General features: G+C 38.3%; 1 protein-coding gene across 10 annotated transcripts in view; it reads left to right on the top strand.

Annotated features, from left to right (window-relative positions):
• Window positions 1-26,214, top strand: part of ROR2 (receptor tyrosine kinase like orphan receptor 2) — a 149,128-nt gene extending 122,914 nt beyond the window's left edge. For all 10 annotated transcript variants that reach the window (XM_083818958.1, XM_083818956.1, XM_083818960.1 and 7 more), the window contains 5 exons: window positions 13,023-13,150; window positions 17,028-17,342; window positions 19,113-19,358; window positions 20,929-21,131; window positions 22,819-26,214. In XM_083818958.1, the coding sequence (XP_083675084.1) occupies window positions 13,023-13,150; window positions 17,028-17,342; window positions 19,113-19,358; window positions 20,929-21,131; window positions 22,819-24,261 (2,335 nt within the window). In that variant the 3' untranslated portion in view covers window positions 24,262-26,214. The remainder of the gene's footprint in view (window positions 1-13,022; window positions 13,151-17,027; window positions 17,343-19,112; window positions 19,359-20,928; window positions 21,132-22,818) is intronic.
• The last annotated feature ends 440 nt before the right edge of the window (window positions 26,215-26,654 follow it).

Here is a 26,654-nt window from a genome sequence, read left to right on the forward strand (position 1 = left end):
CTTAAGAAAAGGTGAAACAGATGGTACAAAGTGATACAATTTAAACTTTTCCCTTCAAAACTAAATAACATTAGGTGTGATAGAAAGCCTTTCTTTTTTTTCCTTTTTCAAAGAAATAGAGAAAAAAAAGTAGTAAGTAAACCTACTCTTTTAAATTTATACTTTTGTAGAAGAAAATATGAAGTATTTGTGGTAATATTACTCTAAAAATAAAATTGCAAGAAACACATCTTACCAACAGTCTCCTCAAAAAAATCACTCATAAGTATTACATTTCTCATTTTGTTAAACCAGATAATAGTACAAAAGAGGAAAAGGACTGCTTTATGTAGGAGACAAACAACGTATGGTGTATCACAATTTTTTGTACAGTAAATATAACATACATAAATGTACTTTATACAATTTTATATAAAAACAAACTTTGTTTTTAAACATATGTGCTCGCACACACAGGCACAAGTTTTTTTCCCCTAAAAGTTTTCTAAGAGTTCTATTTTCAAACCAGAAAGCACATTTTCACCCACCTCACCATGCTTTACTTCACGTTGGGAAATCAGTCTCTTTAGTTCAATGGAATAGGTGTGTCTCCACAGGCTGACCTGCATGCAGAAATCCTGGTATTTTCATCTGACAATTTTACAAAAAACTTTTTTTTTTTTTTGTTCTATCCACCTCATTCCAATAAAGTAGTTTCAGATTGCAAAGCAATGAGTGGACGGGCAAGGGAAATATGTGCAATGTTAATATGTTAATATTAATATATATAATATATATATTATATATAATATATATATTAAAATATGTTAATTTAAAAAGTTTCCTCCAAAACAAGAAAAGTCTGCCTCAGTAGGGAATGGTATAAGAAAATAGTTTCAAATGGGAATAGATCTATGCTTTCAATAGGAAGAGTACAGACTGCCTTTCTACTTTCTTCTGCAATAGATTACAGTTTATTACATGCTACTTAAAAACATATTCTTAATAGTTTCAAGACTAGGCAGTGAGTGATAGCTTGTAAACTTTCTGTCACTCAAACTGACAGATACACCAGTATTCACAGGATCTTAGTTTTCAAGCGTTAGGAACTAAATGCTAACATGCTAATCTTAGGAGATGCATTTGATCTGCCAATTGCTTTTCTTCAAATTCGTTTTGATTAATGAAGAGTTTATTAAAGTTAAGCCCGATTAAATTAATTTATGGAGCTGTGGTGCTGCTACAATTGCTACAATTGCTACTCACAGCCTATCAAGTTAATAATGTTTGTGTGGCATCTGAAAACAAATTGTAACTGTGAATTTTGAATGTGAACTATTTTGCTTTGCCTGAAATAAAAGACAGCATCCATTATTAAATTTTTGGAAAATTTTGATTAAAATAAAAAAAAAGACATTCAGCCATTGGAAAGGAGAATAGAGGAGAGCAGTGTCTTTAGACACGAGTTGTGAAAAGCCTTCAGTAAAAGGTTTTAAGTTCAAAGGAATAAAAGTAAGGAGAAATTATCATTTGGGATTGCACGAGAGCTGAGTTCCCAGCAGTTTTGGGTACTTTGAGGTGCTGTGCGAAGGGTAGGCCGAATGCTGCTCGTTTCTACCCTCTTCTAGTGGTTGGGGTAGACGACCCTGTTTCTATTTTTCTTCTTGAGAACTCCAGAGGCTTTGATTGAAACTGGCATAGAATTTCCTGTGTAGAAAAAGATAATTTTCCTAATTTGGGAAAAGTCAACTATTCTATTATGTGGAATTATGATGACATACCAGAATTATTTCATGAGGTCTGGATTCCTTGGCCGTACCACCCAGATCTTGGTCGCTGGAGCCAGCCAATGGATAGAAAGCTGTAATAATAGGCTGCTGTCTTCAAACCAGATCAGCCCAGAAGAGGAGACACATGTTGACAGAAGGGAATGGTGAGGCACAAAAAATATTAGGTTTTACTCCACGATTGTGGAGGACTGTAGGCACTTCTAGTAGTAGCCCCTTTTCACACCCCCAATCTGCCTCTACCTCCCATTTCCATATCCCCTGTCTTCCTGGGCCCTCAGCAAACTTCTCATGTCTTTGCCTCATTTAACCTGAAGTGCTAGCCCTGACATGGGTGCCAAACAATTTTATTTTCTCATGCAGGTTGGCAAAACTTGCTGTAGATTGGGTATTTGGAGAATTTATCAGCTATACACTCATAGGCTGGGCTGAGCACATGAAGATGGAAATGATGCAAAAACTAGACAAATTTGGCTAGTGTTTCACTGGAACAGCAAAGACATGCCCCAGAAAGTCTCAGGTGTCTGCTTAATAGCATAGGAACAAAATGGCTGCTTTTTCCTTGTATTGGTTTTGGTTTGGTTTGTGTTTTTTAATTAATTAATTTATTTATTTTTTAAAGAGAAAAATGGCAATTTTCTCAGGGCTCATTTTCCGAAACACCTGAACCATGTCTGTTAAAGCTGGAAAAAAAAAAAAAAAAAGCTTTGGTCTTGGGAAAATTTCAGCTCCAATATGTTCTGTGAAGTAAAGAGCAGCTATGAAAATAGCCTCTAGCACTGGGATGTGTTCTCAAAGTGTAACGTTCTGTAATGTTGCCTACAATATATAGTTCCTATTGCATCCATAAAAAACAAAAACAGGCAAAATAAAAACACCACCACCACAAACAACAAAAAACAGAAAATCTAACAAGTATTTCATATTAGGAATTTCATATTAATGCTTAGATGCTTTAAAGAAATCACTTACCTCATGCTGGGGTTTTCTGATAAACAGAATAAATCATCTATTTTTCCTAAGACTGGAAAAATTATTGTGAAACTGCCATTTCAATATTGTACAGTTATAAATAGTTATGTTTCTGTAGTTTTAATAAAAATGAACTGTGAAGGACTTTGAAGATGAACACTTCCATGTTCATATAATTATGTAACCTTGAATTTATAGCTGATGCTATGATAATTTCTGGCTGTTTTACAAAGTTCTCTGCTATCAGACATATAATCTCTGTGTTAGATGAAATAGCAAAACTGCTTTTGTTATGTTAAAAAAAAAAAAAAAGAAATAAGAATAAAATTACATCCATACGGTTCCTTTCATTTTTGGATTTGCTCTAATATTTTCATAAAGGATCACTTTTTTAGGGATACAGTCAGTTAAAACATTTTGAATTCTGAAATAATTTTTAATTAAAATATATTTAAAACCATTCTTTAAAAAAAAAAGTTTGTGCTTTTTTAATTAAAAAACTAAGAAGCGCTTTACAGAAAACTGTTATATCCCAACATTAAAGAAAAAAAAAAAGGAAAACATGAGGCATGTCGTGGTATTTCATTTGTTTTGTTTTGTTGTTTTTTTTTGTTTTGTTTTAAAATTATTCCATTGTCTTCCCTGTAACCCCTTTCTCTTTGTGTTTGTATAACTACTGTTTTTGACTGTTCTTTCGTAGTCTAATTTACTCTCAAGACTTTCTACCACCTACCTGTCATTTTGGCATGCATATAAAATTATGTCAATGGATTTTAATGAAGTGAGCAATAATATAAAATTTCTATTTCTGTGCATAATCTGCTTTTGTAGGAGTAAATCACACCACATGAGTATATGCTTGAAAAATGTAAGTTGTTATTCTTTTTTTTTAAAGGAATTTATTAGATCATGTCAATTCCTATGTGCTTTTGTGGGGGGGAGGCTGCACTAGGCATGCTTGGAGCCACATTACAGGAGGTAGCTGCCCTTCCTTCACCCTTCCATCCCCAGCCCAGCTTGTTTGGTGAAGCTCGATGTCCCTCCCTTCCATGGTATTACCATGATCAAAGATGCCCCTTGCCCATCTCCCCTTGATGGCATTTTCTTCCTGCTGGGCAGCCAACATGCCATCTTAGCTCTATTCTTTTAGGCATAGACAAGCTGCCCAGGTCCAGACCTCTGTCTCCCATGTTGGCCCCAAGGCAGTGGTGGCCCTGCTCTTCGGCTGCCTGCTACCAGTTTTACTGCTGCTTTTGTATGGTAGCAATTATAATTGTATTCTCAGCTGGTGGACTCTTCCGAGAACTTTTTGGAGCCAAGCTGCGTGTACTTGCTTAGGGTGGCATGGAATGGGAAGGAAAGATAAAAGAGGAATTCTGTTTTCTGGCAGTTGGAGAAATAAAGAGTTGCTTGTTAGAGGCACTTTAAAAGGTTCATTGGTCCTACAGCTTTTTCCTGGGAGTGTCAATGGGAGACAATTTATTACACAGTCACAGCGCATCAGGAAAGATAACTCGCCTTAAAAGAAAAAAAAAAAGGAAGAAGAAGAAAAAAGGGGGTGGGGAAGGAGACTCGGTCTCAATGATTTCTTTGGTGAGAAAGAAGCTGGAATGCTGCAAGGCCAGGTCCATGTTCCCATATGTTGAAATTAGCTTTCTGAAGCTTTTTCTTTTTTAAATTCTTCAGTAACCCTAATGGTAACAGATGTTTCTGATAAAAAATATCTGATACTCGACAAAGCAGACTGGCAACCTTCCTTGGATTTCCAGCTGACTCATATGATTTCAAGATTTCATCCAAACGTGTTAAGACCTATGAAAGCAATGGGAGAATTTACATAAATACCATGTCAGTAAATTGATAGAGATTGGAGGAACGTTTGTAGAGAGAATTAATATTAGTTCATCTTTTTGAACTTACATGTGGTAGTCAGAGGTTTATGACTAATGTGTCCAGGGACATTCTTCTGTTCCTTGCAGAAATTTCAGGAGCAGGTGTCCTTGCTTAACTTTGCTTCTTTCATCGTCATGAGGGACTATCTGCCTTGCAAACGTCAAAATTCTTTATCTTCTGTCTCCTGATGTACAGTTCCACTGTATTTGAATGACTAAGCAGATATTCCATAAGCTAGAGTTGTTATTACTTATTGAGTAACTCTATGCTGGATCATGGGTAGAACAGCACAATAACTTGTATTTATGTAGGGCCACTTCAACTATTTCACCAAGGCTACTGTACTAAGAGCCATCTTCCCGCCGTGTCTATACTTCTATATGTGACTGTGGTTGAGAACAGCAATATTTTTTGGTGTAATGAAACCTTTTCTAAATATGTAATGATAAATACTTGAATGTCTGAGATACCGTCAAGCCCCAGTAGTGCGTAGTGTTATCTCAAGAACACTCTGCCCCTGCTTCGTGTATTTGGTTCTTTCCTACATCTTTGCCAGTGGGGACTGTGTATTTCTTTTTACAGGAGTGATGGAAGATGATTCTGTGAAAGAAGGGAAGTAAATACCAATTTCCATGGATTTTAGCCACTTAAATGACTGAATACAGTAGCTCTTAGCAAGGACACAGCTCAGCCAAAAGCGCTGACACCCACTTAAGGCAATGCTTATAGAGCAAAACAATTTGGTTTGTGATTCAATACAGGCATAGGCTTAAATGGTATTGATGCCCACCTGTTTTCTTGGGTTTAAATGTCTTTTAAGTAACTTCCATTAAAAACATCCTCTTTTCATGATAATATCCGAATATATGTTTAAAACATTATCTGGACTGTTTAAATATGTAAGTTTAAAACAAATTATGAAGCAGACTTTGACATCTAAGTTCTGCGTTTAAAAACGCTTTTTGTAATCAGGTGTGGAAATAATTGCAGTAGGCTAAAAATAAGGTTGTTTTTTACAATTTGCTGTTTGACAACTTATTTTTCTCTAGGTTATCGCAAACACTAAGACCACTTGCAGCTGTGTTTTCACTAATGACATTTCAATGAATTGCTTTATCAATTACTTGGCTTAAAATGGTGTCTTGAATATTATGATTAACAAATTCATCATTTAGTATAATCAGTGGAATAAATATCAATTGTTATTTTCCAATTGGACATTGAATCTAAAGTTTCAGTTCACAGCATACTTTTCAGGAACTAGCAGGTTTCAGATTCAAATCAAACTCAGCAAAATTGCTCTGCTCATTTAATGTGGCTTTAATTTACCTTTTTAGGCGTTCTGTCAAGTGTTACCTTTTTTTTTCTTTCTCATTAAAAACACAAAAATAAGTGCTATTTGGTAATGTTTATGCAAATTGTACTGTAGATGCAGGGGAAATCTTACTTTGGGGGACTGCTTTTAAACTCAAGGAGCATTTGGCAGCAAAATTCATGGGCCGTATCCCTGGTGAGTGTAAATTGTCATAGGTCCATTGACTTCAACTCAGCTATGACTATATATACAAATTCCTGCACCTGTTAGTTTTTGACTTCTTAACACTAAACTTCTCTTCTTTTCTGATTCCATTTTAAAATTTCCCTTAGTGAAAGGTGCACAGAAAAAGTTTTTATATCCATCTTGCATTTTAGTGAAGTCTCTTTGAGGTTTTAACTACTTTGATGGGTATTTTCTGCTATATCAAGAGAGCTGATCTTTAGATGCTGATGAAGATGTGGAAACAAATGATTTTATGTGCCATAAAGGCACAGATAAAACTGCAGATAAAACTTTGGTCAGAGAATGAAATTGTTTATTCAGAGCACAGGGACAGGTAGAGCAGGAAGCACGTGCTGTTCTCCCATGGTGCTGGCCAAGGGCATCTCCAACTAGGCAGGGGCCTACTACAGCACTGAAGTTGTCCCAACCATTGTTTTGTTCCTTCCCTTTCCCCCTTTCCCCCTTTCCCTTCCTCCTTTTTTTTTTTTCCACTGAGATTTTCCTGTACAGCTGCATTTTGAAAAGTTCACTGAAGCCACCAACTCATTTATTCTTGTTACCGTATGGGCAGAAATTATGGGTAATATTAGGAACAGTTGGCATTAACCCAACCCTTCTCAGTGGATAAACAGTTCATGCAATATGGCTTTTGAAAAATCCCATTCTTTTCCTCCATCAAATATTTATACCCCAGTCCTGTTGCCCTGCAAGTCAGTAGTAAAACTCCCATTGATCTCCTCCACACAATATGAAGTCTATGAGAAAGAGCTATTTTATACCCCGTTGAAACTATTACTTTAAAAGACAATACTCTTGATGGTGAAACAAGAAATTGAATTTAAAGTATTCTGGTTTATTTGATATTTTCTCTGAAAGTTAAATATAGAAACCTGACCTGAAAGTACCAGGTATTTTTCTACAGTAATAGTAGTATAGGTTTACCATATTTTTGACAAGAGGAAAATTGTATAGGACAAAGACATATGAAAACTTAATATGTTTCTCTTCTCTGTAGATCTTCTCTGTGACCTGTTTCAGGGGGAGTTATTGACTGTTAAGAGATGTGAACTCATTTTAGCCATTGAAAAGTGATTCGCTTATGACCTGACACTATGACATGATATTTGTCAAGAGTGGGGGGAACATATTACAAAGGTTGTAGTGCCAGATTATAACAGTTCCCAGTTTGAGGTGCAATGTAAACAAACCATGGCTATATACATATATAAAAGACAGAAATCCATGATGTTTTATTATAACAGCTTTATAATAGCTTTCCTACACCTTAGTGTGATTTGCCTTTCTTTCACTAAACATAACGCTTTTTTTCCTGTAATTCTTTGTATTTTGTGTCCCTCTAAATAACTTCTAAGTTTATTATTTGAATATATATAAACAAATTGTTATCAAATTATAATTGTAAATAACTTGTTAATTGTATTAAAAGTGTAGATTGATATATATGTATATTTAATGTAGTCAATGTGACTGTCTAAACTGAACCTTCAGGATTTTTATCTTGCTACGTGGTTCAAAACTATGAAATGGACTACAGAAGCTGGTAATGTAACAAAACAAACAAGCAAACAAAAAAACAGCAAGAACAACAACAACAAAAAACAACCCTATTTTCAACAGATAAATGTTCAGTTTTGCATGCAGAATAATGAAACTCCAGAAGATCTGTCGTATTCTTTTCTATGGAATCTCAAAACTCCTTCGTAGGAAACTACTTGAGTATTACAATTCTTTCCTACATAGGTGAAAAGCCTACCGTTTTAATTGCTTTTCTTAACTACTATTTTATTTATTGCAAGTTGTTTAGTTCTCCTTTCTCCAGCTTGCTCCTATGCTAAGACTGATTTCTAGTTACTTAATTTTCAGTGTTAGTTATTAATTATTGTGGTTAACAAACATTATTACATGGAATACTCAGGGCTTGCTAATGTTTTAATCTGAATCTATATCATATGGGTGTTGGCCTCCCTCGTATCCAATACCAGCACTGAATTAATTACAGTGAAGAATTAAGTTATTTATTACATCATAAAATGGCTTCTCAATGTGTAACTGCCAGTAACAAAAAATCAAAGATTATTATTATTTTTTTTTTTCTAATGACTTGTTATTCACTTACTGAGTCAAAATTCCCCTTTCTGGGTTTTCTGGAGGAATTGAATTCCTCTTTCCAACTGATGCACAGTGTTGTATCTGTTATCAGGAAAAATATTTTAGCTTAAGTTTCTCTTTGTCTTTTCAAGTTAAGCTTGTGGGAGGCAACCAGAAAAAAATGTATCTTACTAGCAAATAAATAGTACCTCTAGCACCTCTCAACTCTGTATTCAAAATTCACTTCATGAGCCCTCACGCTAAATATGCCTTCAAGTGCTTTCACCATTTGCAAGTAAAGATAGTAGGTCAGCTCTCACTTCATTTTCAAAGCACCCAATGTATGCTTAAAGCTGTCATTAGACTTATATGCATCACAAGATTATTTTGGCATTGAACAGAGTTTCCACAATTGCCTTTTATTTACTGGGACTTTTTTGTTTCATATGCCCTCTGGCCTACTCGGCTGTGACAGTTGCATACAATAGATTGTGTTACATAGATCTCATATAGCGTATTATACCCAGATGTATTCTTTGAGCATTTCAGATTTTCCATTCAGAAAAGCCTCTTTGTTTCCTAGGTATTTTCTTTCGTAGCCTTTTGTTCAGTGTTCTTTCTGCGTCACTTCTGGAAATATAGTGATGGTTACTGTGCAGGGGTAGCAGTGCTCGGTGCATTTTTGCAGTGCTTGCAGCAGCCTTGGACTTGTCTCCATGTACTTCTGGAGGACAGCTTTACCTTACCGATGTCTTGCATGACCTTGGGTACAGTTGTTCTCATACGGTAAATACTTGTAGCTGAAGAAAGCCATTATTTCTGAATAACATTTCTTTCAAACTATCTAATAGAAAGCTACTGCTTTTTGCAGCCCATCCTCAGGGCCTGAGGGGTGTCTGAGCAGAAGGCACTGCATATCCTGCACCAGAGTATATATCTCATCTCCTAACAGCTCAAAAACAGCAGGCCAGGATTCAAACCATTGGTGGGATTTCTCTGTCTACAGATACTCCCAGCCATGTGTGCTGGGTTTTGTTCCCATTCAGGGACACCTACGTCTTCCCACACCTCCTTTACAGATTCACATGTCCCAGGAAGTTGTTTTCTATTGTTAGAAGGAGATTCAACAGGCACTGCACCACTGAGCCTTTTATATCACTTGTTTAATTATCCCTTTCATGCAGATTTCTTCTGCCCATAAACCTGAAGGCCCACTATGTTTAATTGGGTAGTGCAGTGTGTGTGTGATGAGGAACTTGCAGATTTCCCAATGTTTCCAGACCTTGTTAGCATGGTGGATATTAGAAACACCCCTTGTTGTGCATAAGACCAAAACACGGATGCTACTTTTAATTATGTGTTCTCCATACAGAAGGTTTCCCTCCTCTATCTGCATATTAGAAAGGCTAGTTCTCAACTTTTTTGTTCTCACGTTAAGATCACCTTCTGAGTCTGGAAAACGAATGGTATTCATCCTGAGAAACAAACGGTGTTTTAGAAAAAGGGACTGTTTAGCTAGATTCCTTACAACATTGTTTTTAAACCTAAAGCCTGGTTTAAACCCACAATCTGACAAGCAGCTGTGAGGAGAGTTCTCTTAGTGGGAGAACATACCTTATCTCACCTGCACTCCAATTGGGTTCTGTGAAATGCTTGTTACAAGTGCCTTGTCCTTGAGGTAGTCCTTTAGCAAAGGTGAAAAAGAAGGCCAAGATATAGTATGTTCCCAACTCTTTGATGTGTAAAATAAATAAATAAATAAAGTTTTATTAAAATGGAAGAAAATTATTGGTGGGAAAAGGCAATGCTGTCTTGAAACATTCAGAAAGAAAAATGGCGAATAGTATCTGTGGCTGTAATAATACCTAGTGAGCTTGTAAGATTTCTGCAGGTTGGACAAATTCAAATCTTCTGGATTCCTCTTTTGGAGTCAGATTTCTGCTTTTACCAGGGTTCTTGATCAGAGCAGAATTTACAGCTCAAGGAGCAGGAAATTGAAGAGTCAGTATTTCTGCCTATTTTCAGCAGCTTTTAACTCTTGCTCTAATCAGCAACTGAATTGCTGGCATATGGTTTAGGGCATGAATCAAAGAAGCACATGGTTCCAAAGCCTCCTGTTTGAACTGAGCATGCTGCCTCTCCTGCACTATTTTATCAGATTCCCCCCACCTTGCTTTTTACTGCAAACACTTTGCCATGTGCTGAGTCTACATGTAGCAGAGGGAAAGAGAAATCCATAAGGAGACTGTAAGTACCAGTAGTGCTGCCATTACTGCAGCTTTGTCAAAATCAAATATTTTGCTCAAAATACTAACAATTTTCCCCCCTTGATCACTAGTTGTGGCCAAGCTGAGTTGTGTGACTTCACAAAGATACACATAGAGCAAGAGCTCTGCTTCAGTCAGGGTATCTGACATCAGGTTACTGTTTACTTTTGCTTGCATCCATGGTAATGGTCATATCCAGTTCAGTTTAATCAGCAGTTGACTCTAACATGAGAGAGGGGAGCATATGTGTGTATATATAGTATCTAAGCTGTATTTAGAAGTTCTTGACAGAAATAAATAAACTGAGCTAAGTAAGAGATCATACTGCTTTCTTTTGTCACCAAACCCATGCTAGTTTTTATAGTTGGTTTTCTTTTTTTTTTTCTTTTTTTTTTTTCCTCTTTTTCCCTGTGCTGGCAAGAGAGACCTGCACTGAGAGTTGAAGTGTGAGGTACAGTTTCACTTAGATACATTACAGACTCTGTTCTGCAGGATAGGGCTATAGGGGTAAGAATTTAGTCTTGAGAAAGAGGTCAAATAGGGGTTTCATATTCATTCAGCTCCTTATGGGAATTGCTGATTTCCTACTGAGGTGGTCAAGGATCATAAAACAGGCACAGAGAAACTGCTTTGATATTTTTGTCCCTTCAGGCATGATGCAGTTTTTGCAAAATTAGAGGTTTTGTTATTAGTGCGAAAGAATGTCACTGCAGCATTTAATTGATCCCGAAAGACTCCTCTTTTGCTTCATCCACCATAATAGAAAAATTACCCATCTTTCTGGGTACTTGTTTTAGAATTTGCAGACAAAATGTTGTTTTATAAATATATAACAATCATACTATGGTAGGAAGTAAGGGCCAGATCTAGACAACAACTGCATGAGACACTTCATATCGTAAATCAGCATGTTTCATCTAGCAGCTGTGTGATGGGTCAGGTCCTGTTAAGTCATCATCTTTCCAGGAAGCAAGGGAGGATTGCTGCTCAAGTGATGATTGATGGTTCCAGCTTTTGGCTACCCTGTGTGGACAGTCCTGCCTACCCTCCCTCCCACTTCCAATGAGTTTATAACCTAAGGAATAGAGGTGACATTTCCCTGAAGAGCTTTATCAGGGAGACACAGCAGAGGAAAAATTAAAGGAACATCCTAAAACAGAATAGGATATCAGGAATCAGGAATCCGCACTCAGCACTGTGTAGGTGCTGGGTGGTGCGCTTATCATGGCTAGCTGTTGTCAGACTGCAGGTTTTAGTGCTGGTTTGGCCCAGTTGGAGTTTTGTAGTTTTACACGATTTCACTGACAACCTTGTCCTGCTCATGTGACATGCAAAACAGGAAGGATGAAGATATGTGTAGGAGAAATTGAAATATGTGTAGCCAAAACAGGTATCAACATCTGAAGATAATAGAGTATGAATTGCAGAAGAATATTGGAGTAATATTTCAAATATTGCTGCTATTGGAGGGAGTGCCTCAGACTTTTGACCTGACCATTAGGAAAGATGACTAAGTTTTGGGGTATCCAAGGATTTCTCCAGAGTGATATTTTTCCAGGTAATGTTTTATCCTTTTTTCAGTACATCATGCAATGAGTGATGTGCTATGAATCCATCAAGCTAGTGGATCCTGGCACAGAGGCTGTGCTGTGCCAGAGGAAACACATGGCGTGGTGGAGATTCTCTCTGAGAGTGCCCCTCTAGGAAGCCCCTTTGCAGGGTTCAGAGAATTATCATCTACAGATCAGCTCTGTATTATTTACTTGGGCTTTGGGGACGCTGTGTTGAATGACTGAGCCTTTAGGCTAGTCCTGTTATGTCAAAATATTTACAATGATGTCAGGGAGTTGAACTTGGCCCAAATGCTCATTCAGTTGAAAAATATATTAAACTATAGGTAGGAAGAGGAATTTGGTATTGACTCTGACCAGGGAGAGGAGGAAAAAAGGTTAAAACCTTGATTACTTTTCACTCTGTTTACCTAACTAAGCATTCAAAACTATTCCTTATTTCAATTAAAGCTTGGCAAGATGTCTTTTGCTGTTCACTACAGGAAATGAAGAAAGAGCAAGGGTGAGGTGGAAGAAGAGAACCAACTGTTTTTCTAATTGTACTGGAGGCAGTTAGATGCCAAAAATGCATGTGGACACGTAACAAGATCTATGTTGCTGCCTCAGTCTAACAGCTTTTTAGTAAATTCATCTGTCAAACTTCATTACTATTAGCATATGATTTCAAAATTAATCTCAGGTTTTGTTTTACTTTTTTTTTCCCCCTAATAAGCTATTTACAGGGTGCCTTGTTAATACTAATGTAGAGAGAATTGAAGGAGAAAGCTGCATCTGAGGAACTGAACAATTTTAGATTTACATTTTTGGGGGATTTTTTCCTTTTATAAGAATATGTTTTGTAAAAATTAATTGCGATATACAGTCCTAGACATTGGCTTATACAATCCTAACCCATCTTTTGCAGAGAAGATTACCACGAAGATGGTTTCTGTCAGCCATACAGAGGAATTGCATGTGCACGAATCATTGGAAACAGGACCATTTATGTGGACTCCCTTCAGATGCAAGGGGAAATTGAAAATCGAATTACTGGTAAGGTTATACATCTCTGTAGCAGGACAGAAAATATTTATGGAAATATCCAATTCAGGTACAAGCAATGTTGTCATCCTTTTCAGTTTTTTAAGTCAATGACTAAGATATCCTTTATTAAAGCTCAAAGTAGGTGATCCATTCTCTCACTTGTGCAGATAGCAGAATTTGAAGCAAGAAAGGTAAATAGCTGATGTTTTTTAAAAGCTTTTTCGTTGCCCTTAAGTAAAATATCAGGACATTTTCTTTTTAACAGCTTGTAGTTCATGCTGGAGCTTTTTGCATGACAGATTCCAACACAAGATTTTTTAAAAAGCAAACGTCTTCTGATGTAAAAATGAGTAAATAAATAAATAAGCTGTGCCTTAGTTCTCCTGAAATAAGTATAGTGGGTTTTCCCTTGTTTCCTCCCGTACTGCATAATCACAGAAGAGTCTGGATTTCACACTGATTTATATAACGCAAGAGCTGACCTTCCTGTGCTCTGCCCCTGCTGATTCCTTCTCTGGTCATCATTTCAGAACAATAAGTTTCCAGAATGTTAATGACTTTTAATGGGCTGTATATCAACGCAGATTTTTCTTCACTGGACTTTCACTCATCAGAGTGATCACTGATGATAGCAGCTGCAATTCCAATAGACACAATTAAGAGCAAGCAAATCAATCTGTGGAATAGAGCAAACCTTCTATTGTTATATATGGCCAATTAGCACAGTCCATCAGGAGCTTATTTGCATCTGGCCAGATATAGCTAACTAATTGAATCTGGAATTTAAACAAAACTAATTGCCAAAAATGCTTGACTTTACTTGTCAGCTCTATCCCCTTAAAGATATTATTTTAAGGGCTCATTGTCAAGCCAGAAATCCAGGTTTTTTTTTGTTTTTTTTTTTTTTTTTTCTTCTTGACATTAGGATATGGTGATCAAATCTGGGATAACTGAAACCTCAGTTCCAATCTTTTCTTGTCTTTTTATGACTCATTCCCCTCCCTTCTTTCTCATGTTGGAATTCTGGCCTTTTCTGGCCAATTTTTTGTTATTCTATCATTAATTAATTCATAGTATTGATACCACATTTTTCCTATGACATCAAATCTGTCTTGACTGGATGCAGAAAATTGTTGTTGATCAAGTCATATTTGTTTCTGGAATATATGGCATGAATATTCATCATCTGGCTGGTGGTTCCCCAGTGCCATCAATTATTGGTTAGCTTTTGGAGGCTGAGAGCTGGAACACTGTATAGGAGTTAAGGAGAATTTCTGTTGTTAACTTTCTTTAGGCGGAAAACTCTGTGAACCAACACATAGAACTGCCTAGTACCTACCTAGGCAGTAATGATAATGCATTAATAATTTAGCATTTTTAAGGTATATACATCTGAAGGACATACCAAAAGCCATGTGCAGACTATACACTGAGGACTTCACAGTATTATTTGTTCTTATGAGTCTTCTCAAAAGTAAAACAAGTGTTGCAATTTTGGGTGTTCTCTGCCCAAATGCCGGTATATTTTTGAAATTGCACTACCTGGTTAGGTAAAATATCTGCTGTATAACTTCTCCTTAGATTTTGTTTACACTTTTGCCTACGCTTTTTAAGTTTTTGGTGGGATCTCTTTGTACTCAGAACTGTACACTATTCAGCGGAGGTTGTGACTGGGCAACGGTGACACCTACCGTCCAACAATACAACCACTTGATAAGGTCACAGGCAACATCGCTGCCTGTGGCAGGGGGTTTGATCTAGAAGATCTTTAAGGTCCCTTCCAACTAGAGCCATTCTATGATTCTATAATATCTACAGGGAATTTTCATTCTGGATTCAGAATGAAATCACTTCACCTCTACTGCCTGTGGTGCTGCTTGATCCTGGTCATGCAGTAATATGAGAAACAGAGCCTTCCTTTTAAAAAAAAAACAGAGGACACTTAGGGGAAAAACTTGAAACATGACTTAAAAGACCGGAAGGCCAACAATAAAGAGTGCATGGACCTCACCCCTGAACCGTGGATATGTGTGATTAGCAATGTCTTTACTGTGCTGTTTAATATCTGTTTGACTGAAAAAATAAACCTCTCAGATGCTTTAATCTTTCCACATATTTCCCACATATTTCATTCAGATGTCCTCAACATATTTCCCACATACTTTGTTCAGATGCTCTACTTTCAGTCTTCAGTCTGGAAGGAGACAATCCTGAAAGAGACTTGGGAGTACAAGAATAAATTAAGGGGTTTACCGTAGTTTTGTAGGAGCAAGCAAACGTTGAGAAAGGAGCTTAGAAAAACATGAGTGGCTAATGGGGTTTCTGGGCCGTTTCTGGCAGACTTTGAAAACCAAGGATCTTGGCAATGATATGCAGGGTTTGGATGGGGAAACACTTTATGCTGCTGATGTTTTGCTCCCAATACTGCTGCCTGCCCTTTGGCACACAGTAATCAGACTCTCCCTGTGTTTGTCCATCTGCATTTCTTGTTTCTGTGCTATGCTATCACTACACATCCCTACTTGCCTTTGTGCTTCCCATCAAAATAAGGCCATGATTGTAAATTATGCACCTTTCCCTCCTGGCAGTCTAAATTCTGTAACACCTTCATAAAAATTAGTATGGTATTTCAGATAGCCAACTGCTTCTGTCTTTCAAATTTAATTTTTCCGTGTTAGTCTTAGGGAAATGCACATCTCATAGCTGTTTTTTGAGACCTGATGTTGTGCTTGCTTGCAGTATTACATACATGACTGATGAAAGGTTACATTCCTGTTAAATTAAATTAAAATCAACAAAGATATAGGCTGTGCAAAAGGCTGGAGCTGGGGCAGCTGCGTGTATGGTGTTTAGGAAGAGACAGGAGGTTCTCTCACAGCAGGTGGCAGCAGGAAGTAGGTGGTAGGAAGGAGAGAGCTATACAAGAGGTGAAGAACTGATCTGTAGATTATAAAGACACTGTTGAATGACTTGGGTTACTCATTTCCTTTCTTTTTACAGTGTTCATAGGTGGGATATGCAGTCTAGCAAGCCTCACTCACAACTGATGTTTTCCAGTGTGGGATTGAATGTTTCTATGTTTAAAGCTTGATTCATCCCCAGATATATGATGCACAACATGTGCACTTCTCTTTTTTACTTCCCTCATTATTATTATTATTATTGTTGTTGTTGTTATTATTATTATTATTAATAATAATTATTATTTTATTTTATTTTAACATGTAAGAAAACTCCCAGATAAACATTAGTGTGTAGGTGGTGAGAGCTGAAGGGGAGGATCAAGTCATTAACCAATACAATACTCATCTTAATGTGATCAGTATTCTGATATCGATTACATTTATTTTTCTCCCAACTGCTGCCAGTTAGGCTTCTCTTATCAATTAATAGCAATATCTCCCCAGCTACCAATGGCATACTTCCTTTTGTCTGTCAAGGCTTGAAAAACACTTGTCTTGCTTATTGATCAGAATGTCCATAGGAGAAAGAAGCTAAATGATCCTCATTCAAATTTTATCCAGCTAGAAACTTTGGAAACTTTGGTCAGCATTCTGTCAGGTGAATCTTGTCTTGGATCTTTATCCTTTCAGGTTGAAGTTAGTCAAGTGCCAGCAATTTACTCAGTTAGTTACATGGGTAGCTTCCTAAGAACTGAGGTCCTACAAGCTAATTGCAGATGTCAGAGGGTCCCTGGAATGCTGTTTTTTTTTCCTGCGTTTGTCACCTATCCTTTGCTGTAGAGATGACCTCATTGCCCTGCTGCTCAGTAGGCTCTCAGAGCCTCAAGAAGAGGTGAAAATTGTAAAAAGCAAATGATGTAAAAAATATGTTTTGCATGTGTATTGTGAATTAATACTTAAACAGTATTTTTATTCCTTCCCAGCTGCATTTACCATGATCGGCACTTCCACGCATTTGTCTGATCAGTGCTCACAGTTTGCCATACCATCCTTCTGCCACTTTGTGTTTCCTCTGTGTGATGAGCGCTCTCGGACCCCGAAGCCACGGGAGCTGTGCCGGGATGAATGTGAAGTTCTGGAGAATGATCTTTGTAGACAGGAGTACAACATCGCGAGGTCAAACCCCCTCATACTGATGCAGCTGCAGTTGCCTAAGTGTGAGGATCTCCCACGACCTGACACACTGGAAGCTGCTAACTGCATAAGGATTGGGATCCCTGTGGAGAGACTCAGCCGATGTAAGTCAATATACTGCTTTTTGCAATGTTAATACTGACCATAATCTTGCACTGTTGTAAGGGACAGTTAGGGTGGTGAAGAAGCTTAAAGGATGGTGCTTAGTACTGGAAAGGGTTCTGTCAGCCACCCTGGGCTACAAAACTTTGTGTTCACAGAGGTTTTATCTGCCTCAGATATGCTAGGGGCACGAGTGCATTGCAGGCTTCCCTTCCCAGCTGCCTGTCCCCATCTCTGACTCTGTTCTTACCTTTCTGGATGAGTCCCCCTGGGTTGAGATACTCTGGATGAGTACAGCTATTTGTGAGCTCTGTTTACATGTCAATAAACCTTAAATATGCTGTGGAAGCTTCACTGGAAAAGTCTGTTAAGAAAGTTAATTTTTAATGTTCATTCTTTCTATATGGAAATCCACAACAGCACTAACCCTGCAAACTGAGCTTAGGGTGTAACTGTCTTTCTTTACCCACACAGGATGGGTGAAAACATTAATCTGACTTCAATGGATATACATTTGTATTCAGGAGTAGAAGGATTGTTCAGTTGTCAGTTGTTATGTGCTGACAATTTTTCTGCCTACTAGATTTCCTAGCTACTAATCACCACCCTTCTACAAAGCTCAACAAGGAAGGTCCGAGAGACTAAAGATGTTTAAAGTTCAAAGAGTGTTAAGATTATTCTGAATATCCGTTCTCTGAAGCCAGAGTTAGGAGCAGGGGTAATGACATAAGAGTAGGCATGCAAGACTTGCTGTGTGCTGTGAAGGCAATAACCCAGTGTAACTGGGAAGCAGAATTAACTGAGAAAGTGATGGTGAAGCCAGAAAAGCCAGGGAAAATATATCAAGCAAAAGGAATGAGAATAAAAAACAAGAAGTCCAAGAAAGATTTGAAAGTGTAGCTGCCTGTGACTGTCAGAGACAGTGGTGCTCCCTCTGGTGGAAAAGCTGCAGTTGAAATACCCTCAATTTTTTCAGGAAATGAGAAATGGAAGCTTTGTTAAGTGTTGGATTCCTGAGGGCTGGGGAGGGAGATTTAGAAAAATGAAGAAGGTGCAGTGTTGCAAGCATGCAGAAAAATGCACATTTCAGTTCATTTGCTACATATGAGAGACAACAACTCAAAAAGTATGGAGAGAGGGTAGCGGCAAAACAGAGAATAAAGGTAGTTCAGCAGATTAAAAAGTGAGGTATATAAATAGAAGAAAAGCTCGAATCCCTTTTTTATAAGAAAAAAGAAGGAAAAATTGACAAAAGGCAATAGAAGATACAGCACTCATTTCTCTCGGAAGTCAGCATGTCACAAAATAAGAAGATTATGAGAAATTAAAGTGGTACAAAGTTTACACTGCTGGTACCAGAAGACTTTTCCTGAAATGAAACTCATAACGCTAATTCAGTTGAATTTATCTTGTCCCGTATCTAAAGGTCCATACATGCTACTTAGTACTAACTGACATACAGAGGTATCAAATAACAGTGTGTATAGCCATAGGCTGAGACACGCAAGGGCAGAATTCAGATGTATCTGGGTATCAAAGGGTACAGACTGCCACAGAACTGAAATTTCAAAAAACATAGCTTTGATTTAAATCCTGAAGTACCCAAATTCAAGTACTTAAATACTAACATACTTTCTTTTGGTTTGGTTTTGGTTTATTTTTGCTTTGTTTTTGCTTTTTACATATGTGGCCTATGCACTTCAGCTGTTTTGGATTTGCTGGCCCCTGATTGTTTTGTTATTTGTAACTTGTTGCCAAACCCTTTCTAACAGATCATCAATGCTACAATGGTTCTGGAGCAGATTACAGAGGGACAGTCAGCGTTACCAAATCTGGCCACACTTGTCAACTCTGGGACTCCCAGAGTCCCCACAATCATGACCTGACAAGCACACAGTTTCCAGAGCTAGGTGGAGGACATGCATATTGCCGAAATCCTGGAGGTCAGATGGATGGGCCTTGGTGTTTTACAAAGAATAAAAACGTACGCATGGAACTGTGTGACATACCTTCTTGTAGTATGTATTCTCTTTCTTTTTTCCCCTACTACTGTCCCAAATCCCATGTGATTTTTAATTGTTGGTATTTTACAAGTGCAATTTACTTGGAGAGATAAGCTTTCAAATGTTTCACTTGCTATAATGTGGCACCCTTGTCTTGTGTTGTACACATTTAATATTTTCTTGCCAGATGATAAACTTGTCATCTGTATGAGTTTGGTTTGCTCACATTACTCAATGATGTATTGCTTCTGCTCTGTATGGCATCTTAGAGTCAGTGAAGATTTTTAGATCCTGTAGAGGGAGATATAACACTGTGCTTGGTTTCAGGGAAACTGAGTGAAGCACAGAAGCAGGGATGTCATGAAACAGATGATTGTATCAGAAGTGCCCTACGCTATCTGCTTGTAGATCTTGTACTGCACGACTGAGAGCAAAAATAAAAAGCAGCCTCTTATAGCTTGATACAGTCTGCTTACTTCCCTGTATTGGTGCAGACTTCATTCTAGAGCTGCTACAATGGTAACAGTCATTAGATGTGACAAAGCAATTTGGTACTGTGCTTCATTAGGAAGAAAACCATGTCTTCCACAGCAGCAAATGTACCATGGAAGCCATAAAAATGTTTTCATTACAGATTGCCTGTATATTTAAGAGCACTCAAAAATGATATGAAATTTCTAAGTTAACTTCACTTTTTTTTACAGTAACATGATTTGACACATACAATAAATTTCTACATTGCATGTAATATGGCATAAAGTAACATGGGGATGTGGTTGTGGTGAAAGCAGTAGCCACAAATAGCAAAACCACGGACTGCAGAAGACTTCCTAGGCAGTTCCAAAGAACATTTTGGACGTCACTATGCTGTCCTACAGTCTCTAAGTACCAAGTATTTCAGAAAGCTTCCAGAATAGTCTTACTAAATGTATTGATGGCCTTTTCATCACTGTCTCACTGTAACATAAAAACACTTTAATTGTATTAAGTGGAAAGGAAAAGGAAAGGAAACAATATCTCTGTCAGTGGGAGGTGAGATTTACTTTAATCAAGGCGGAAGTGGTACCAGTGGAGTTAAAAAGTGGAGAAAGTGCTGATGAAATGGCTGAAGTGAAATGAGAAGGCCAGACTGTAACGGTGTGCGCTGGTTTATCACATTGAGATTACTGCTTTATATACTGTGCTGAAGACTATTCACTTATTTTATATTCCCTGGACAAGATACTGCAATGATAGTCAAGGCTATATTCTGCAGTTTCTACAACTGGAAGCTTCAAAAATAAAGTGAAATAAACCATATGCTGGTACAGCCAACACAAACTGCATTAAATCTGGGAGTCCAAGTTTATATTTGTACTGCTTGCTGCTATGTTTATTCAAATGTATTAGAAATATTTAATGGAAAACTATGAGGAAGGGGAGAGTAACACAACTTCTGTTTTCAATTTAGAGGTGTTTCCTTTTTGTTAAAAAGTATATTGTTAGCAATCATTGCTATTCTTTTTATTTATTTATTTATTTATTTATTTATTGTTAATGCATTAAATATACTTATTGTAAACAATGAACATTTCTGTGCTGACAGGTCCACGTGACAACAGCAAAATGGGAATCCTCTACATCCTGGTTCCCAGCATAGCAATCCCTTTGGTTATTGCCTGCCTTTTCTTCCTGGTCTGTATGTGCAGAAACAAGCAGAAGGCATCTGCTGCTACACCACAGCGCCGCCAGCTGATGGCATCTCCTAGCCAGGACATGGAAATGCCACTCATTAATCAACACAAGCAGGTATTTTTTCGCAGATTTTGCTTAGGCCACAGACTTCCAATGTGTCATAATTTACATTGTCTCAGATTTTCTGTGCTGGAATCAAGACATTTTGCAAGGCATCTAGTTTTCATATTGTGATGGCCATCTACTTTAGTGAAAATGAGGTCTCGCATTCACTAGCTGTGTCTAGAAATCTTGGCCTCAGGCAACAGCTTTCAGAACGAAATATTTCATGACATCTGCACTTACCTGTCAATCCCCATTCTGCGTCCTGTCTCAGTGACTGGAAATGTTGTTATTTCTGATCCAATCTTCAGCCTGCAGCTCATTTATGCTCTTGGTAACAACAGGACTGGTTAGCTTGTTTCAAGCAGGATGCACAACGGGTTTTCATCTCTAATCTGTTGGCTCATTCTGCTGGTATTAGCCACCACCAATGGGGAGGTGAGCTGAGATGCAACAGGCTGTGTTTCACAAATGATGGTGAAACAAAAATGGCTTTGAGCTGCTGTCTATAGATCTCATCTCCTGCATATAATTTTCTGGGTCAGCTAAATGATCTCCATGTTGATCTCCTGTTCGTATCTAATGCTGAATTTCTAATCATAGCATTTACAAGGCACGCGTTCTCAAAAGCAATGCCCAGTTTGGAACAGTTGGCAAAATCTGTTCAAGATACTGCATAATTTTTGCAGGATATTACTGTTTGTAACAAATTGCATTGATTTTGTATGATAAGGGTGAGGTTTCATGACTAAACCTGGGCTGTGCTGGAAACTATCTGGTACAGTTCACAGTCTGTTGGCCACTAAAATCACAGCTTGTTCCCAAATCACCTGTTAAAGCCTTTTCTCAGCCTGTTCTGCTCCCTCCTGCTGCAGTGCCCTCTGTGTGAATCTGTGCTGGCTGTTCCTGGCTTGGCCAGGGACTTCTCCAGCCCATGCTGCTTGGGACATGCCCATCAGATCACCATCACGAACTCCCTTTCTTTCCCTGCTAGTTGAAGATGGGAGGCAGTCTCCAGGGATTTCTCAGTTGGCTTTGCCAGCTTTCCTTCCTGTATCAGAGGGAAGCTCCTTCCTCCTTCTGTTCCTCTTCCTTCCCACTCTTTGACACAGCTAGTTCAAGGTTTCTCAGCACCAGTGATGTGTACTGCTGCCCACAGGCAGGGGCTATTGCTATAGTGCGATGGAGGAGAAAAGATAAATCTGATATTGGAAAACTGAAAGAGGGAGGGTTCAAACCTCTTTTTATTGGAAAGGATGTTCCAGTTCATTCTGTAGCTGCCAACTCCTCATTCAGTCCCTATGGCTTTTCTGACAGTGGGAACATCAGTGCTGAACTGTAGGGCAAGTGCAGTTGCATTTAATAGGTATTATCATTAGCCTGACTTACTCTGAACTGATTATTCATCTAGCTTGCAGAAAATATGGTAGCTCCTTTATTGAAATGATTATGCTCATCATCTTGCAGCATAATTCAATTTACACTTCTGATAATAGTATAACTAATTTCAAGGTAAACTGTAAAATCAATAGGCTGATGTGAACATACAAAAAAGCTGAAATGTTATTTTGACACAATTTATCTTCCATTCAGAGCATTTAACCACTGTGAGCTTTTCTTTAATAGATTCTGTTTTTCAGAAAGCACTGTGATTTTTTTACTGATTTTCTTTTTTTTTTTTTTTTTTGCTTCATTTCAGGCTAAACTTAAAGAAATTAATCTGTCTACTGTACGGTTTATGGAAGAACTAGGAGAGGAGAGATTTGGCAAAGTCTACAAGGGGCATCTTTTTGGTACTGCACCAGGTGAACAAACGCAAGCTGTTGCTATCAAGACACTTAAAGACAAAGCAGAACTGGCCCTTCGGGAAGAATTCAAACATGAGGCAATGATGAGATCACGATTACAGCACCCAAACATTGTTTGTTTGCTGGGAATTGTGACAAAGGAACAACCCATAAGTATGATTTTCAGTTATTGCTCCCACAGTGACCTCCATGAGTTCTTGGTGATGAGATCTCCCCATTCGGATGTCGGCAGCACTGATGATGACAAGACAGTCAAATCCACTCTGGAACCAGCAGACTTCTTCCACATCGTGACTCAGATAGCTGCAGGAATGGAGTATCTTTCAAACCACCATGTTGTTCATAAGGACTTAGCCACTAGAAATATATTGGTGTTTGATAAACTGAATGTGAAAATATCTGATTTAGGCCTTTTCAGGGAAGTTTATGCTGCTGATTACTACAAACTGATGGGAAATTCCCTTCTTCCTATCCGTTGGATGTCCCCTGAGGCTATTATGTATGGCAAGTTTTCTATTGATTCAGATATATGGTCATATGGAGTTGTGTTGTGGGAAGTTTTCAGCTATGGCCTGCAGCCTTACTGTGGTTATTCTAACCAGGATGTCATTGAGATGATCAGGAATCGACAGGTTTTGCCATGTCCTGACGACTGCCCCACATGGATATACACTTTGATGCTGGAGTGTTGGAATGAATTTCCCAACAGAAGACCAAGATTTAAAGATATACACAACAGACTTAGAACGTGGGGAAACCTTTCTAATTACAACAGCTCAGCACAAACCTCTGGGGCGAGCAACACCACACAAACAAGTTCTCTCAGCACAAGCCCTGTCAGTAACGTCAGCAATGCTAGGTACATTGGACCAAAGCAGAAAACTCCAGCTTTCCCTCAACCGCAGTTCATACAAATGAAAGGGCAGATGAGACCGATGGTTCCACCTCCTCAGCTCTACATTCCAGTCAACGGTTACCAGCCAATGCCCGCCTATGGCGCCTATTTGCCAAATTTTTACCCTGTCCAAATTCCAATGCAAATGGCTCCTCAGCAAATGCCCCCCCAGATCATTCCCAAACCAGGCTCCCACCACAGCGGGAGTGGATCCACCAGCACAGGCTATGTAACAACAGCTCCTTCCAATGCATCGGTGGCTGACAGGGCTGCTCTGCTCTCAGAGGGCACAGATGACACGCACAATGGAGCAGAAGACATTGCTCAGAATCCTGTCCAGGAGGAGGAGGAAGAGGAGGGGTCTGTGCCAGAAACAGAATTGCTGGGTGATAATGACACACTTCAGATGGACGAAGCAGAAATTCAGTCAGAAGCCTAAGGAATGTGGCCTCGTTACTAAGGATTTCACATCACTTCTGTGATTGGAGACTGTAGATCCTTAGGCTTAAGATCAATGAACTTGATTTGACTAAAAGAAGCACAACCAAAAATCTACACCCATGTAAATTACAGCAATAATGATATAATGGGTTTATTGACCATTGTCACCATCAGCATTTTGCAAATATGATGGTATGGAATTGCTGGGTTTAATCTTTTTTACAGTCCTACAGTTCTTGAGGGAAGCTGCTTTTCAGTAATGTACTGTTGCTGTGCAACATATTGCTGAGTAGCATTGCACATCATGTATATCATGATATGTGAGTGTAATGTTAGTGAATTATGCTTAAACCAATAACACAAAAAGGAATCCAACTACAGTTGCCCTCAGCATATAGAAGTGTCCTGGTTGTGATGAACAGCTTAGTTTATAGTATTTATCTGTTTGATATAATGGACACAAGATTGTTGTTTGCTTTTTGAGTCTGAAAAAATAACAAGTTGAGAATACCGATCCATGGTTGTATTATAAGAAAAGTAGGGAAAACAAACGTAAAATTGGCTGTGCTGAGTGAGACCATGGGTCTGTCTAGCCCATGTGCGTGTCTCCATAGACAGTCAATAGTGTCTGCCCAGGGAAGAGTACAAGGGCAATTTCTCTTGTACCGCTTCCCCAGGGTATTTCCCCAGGCTCCAGCAACTTGTGGCTTAGGGACTTCCCAAGCCAGAGGTGGAATTTTTGTTGTTGTTTCATAACCTTCAATGGAATTTTCTTCCATGAATTTATCCAAAATGATTGGGAACCCACATAAACTTATAGCATCCACAACATCCTGTGGAATAACATAAGAGAAGAGAGGATGTCTTTCTTTCATCATTCCCAATGAATGACTGTGACAGAAGCTTCCAAATGAAATCGTCTGACTGCATTTGTGGATGAAAGTATTTCTTCTCTGCTGTGTATTTTCAGCAGCAAGCAGCCTTAATACACTGTTAATCAAAAATGGGGATATTGTAGGTATGCACTAACTTAACAATCCAACTTTAATTGCATATTGGTTGTCAAGTATAGAAAAGGGCTCCACATACATGTTCCTACATTGTAAAAATGTTGGGGTTTGTGCGGGGTTATAAACTCACTTGATTTACTGCAATTACTGCTGGATTGCATGTGAAACCATGTATTTTTTTCCTGCCTCTTTAGTGAAAATGGTTCTTTGAACTTTAGAAGACCAAAATAAGCAATATTGTACAGAGTGCTGGTTTTGTCTTCTATTTGCAGGATGAATCATGTACAGACCTTTAAATGTAATTTATGTTTTACTACATTTTATATACTTTTTTTCTTTGAAATATTTGGATTTTTTGAACAAATGACTTTATAACTTAATCATTTACAATATTCACATGTGGTACAGTTTTATTGTATTGCTGTTTCCTTTTGTTAAACAAGCAGACAGGTCCATACATTTCACGACTCTTTCTGTAATACAAGAAATACACACTCTTGTAGTATTGTAGCCAACACACGCTATAGCTATAAGTTCTACATCCAGCACATGGAGTATTCAATAAAGTAATGCAAAAAGTATGATTAAGTATGTTATCTTTATAGTTCCTACAGCTGTTGTTTTGTTGTGGTACATGTCGAAGTAGAAATGGCCACAGTCCCTTAGGTTACAGGTTTCATGCCTAAACTATTGATTGTTTTGTTGTGCGTGGGTTTTTTTTTGTTTGTTTGTTTTTTTAATTACATGGGGATACATTTTAAGTCATGTATCATTGTGATCTAAACTCTACGTTCATGGTATGGCAGCATTGCTCGTTTCCAGCATTTCACCTGGATTTGGAAATGCACTGGTAGGAATAAAATATGAAAACTTTATTGCTTGTGTTAATATAACGCAGCTTTGGGTGCTATTAATAAATAAAGGATAAATAAATAAATAAATGTGAAGTTTATTTACTCTAAGTTCTTTGTTTCTCCTAGGTTTCATGTTCTCATGTTCATATACTTCATTAATCAACTACATTCATCCAAAGGGACCTGGATAAGCTGGAGAAGTGGGCCCATGTGAACCTCATGAGGTTCAACAAGTCCAAGCGCAAGGTGCAGCACCTGGGTCTGGGCAATCTCAGACATGAGTACAGACTGGGAGAAGAACTCATTGAGAGCAGCCCGCCCTGCGGACAAGGACTTGGGGGTTCTGGTGGATGAAAAGCTCGACATGAGCCAGCAGTGCGTGCTTGCAGCCCAGAAGGCCAACTGCATCCTGGGCTGCATCAACAGAGGAGTGGCCAGCAGGTCAAGGGAGGGGATTGTCCCCCTCTCCTCTGCCCTTCTGAGGCCCCACTTGGAGTACTGCATCCACGTCTGGGGTCCCCCAGCAC

Source organism: Anser anser (assembly GCF_964211835.1).
Source record: "Anser anser genome assembly, chromosome: Z".
Classification (NCBI taxonomy): Eukaryota; Metazoa; Chordata; class Aves; order Anseriformes; family Anatidae; genus Anser; species Anser anser.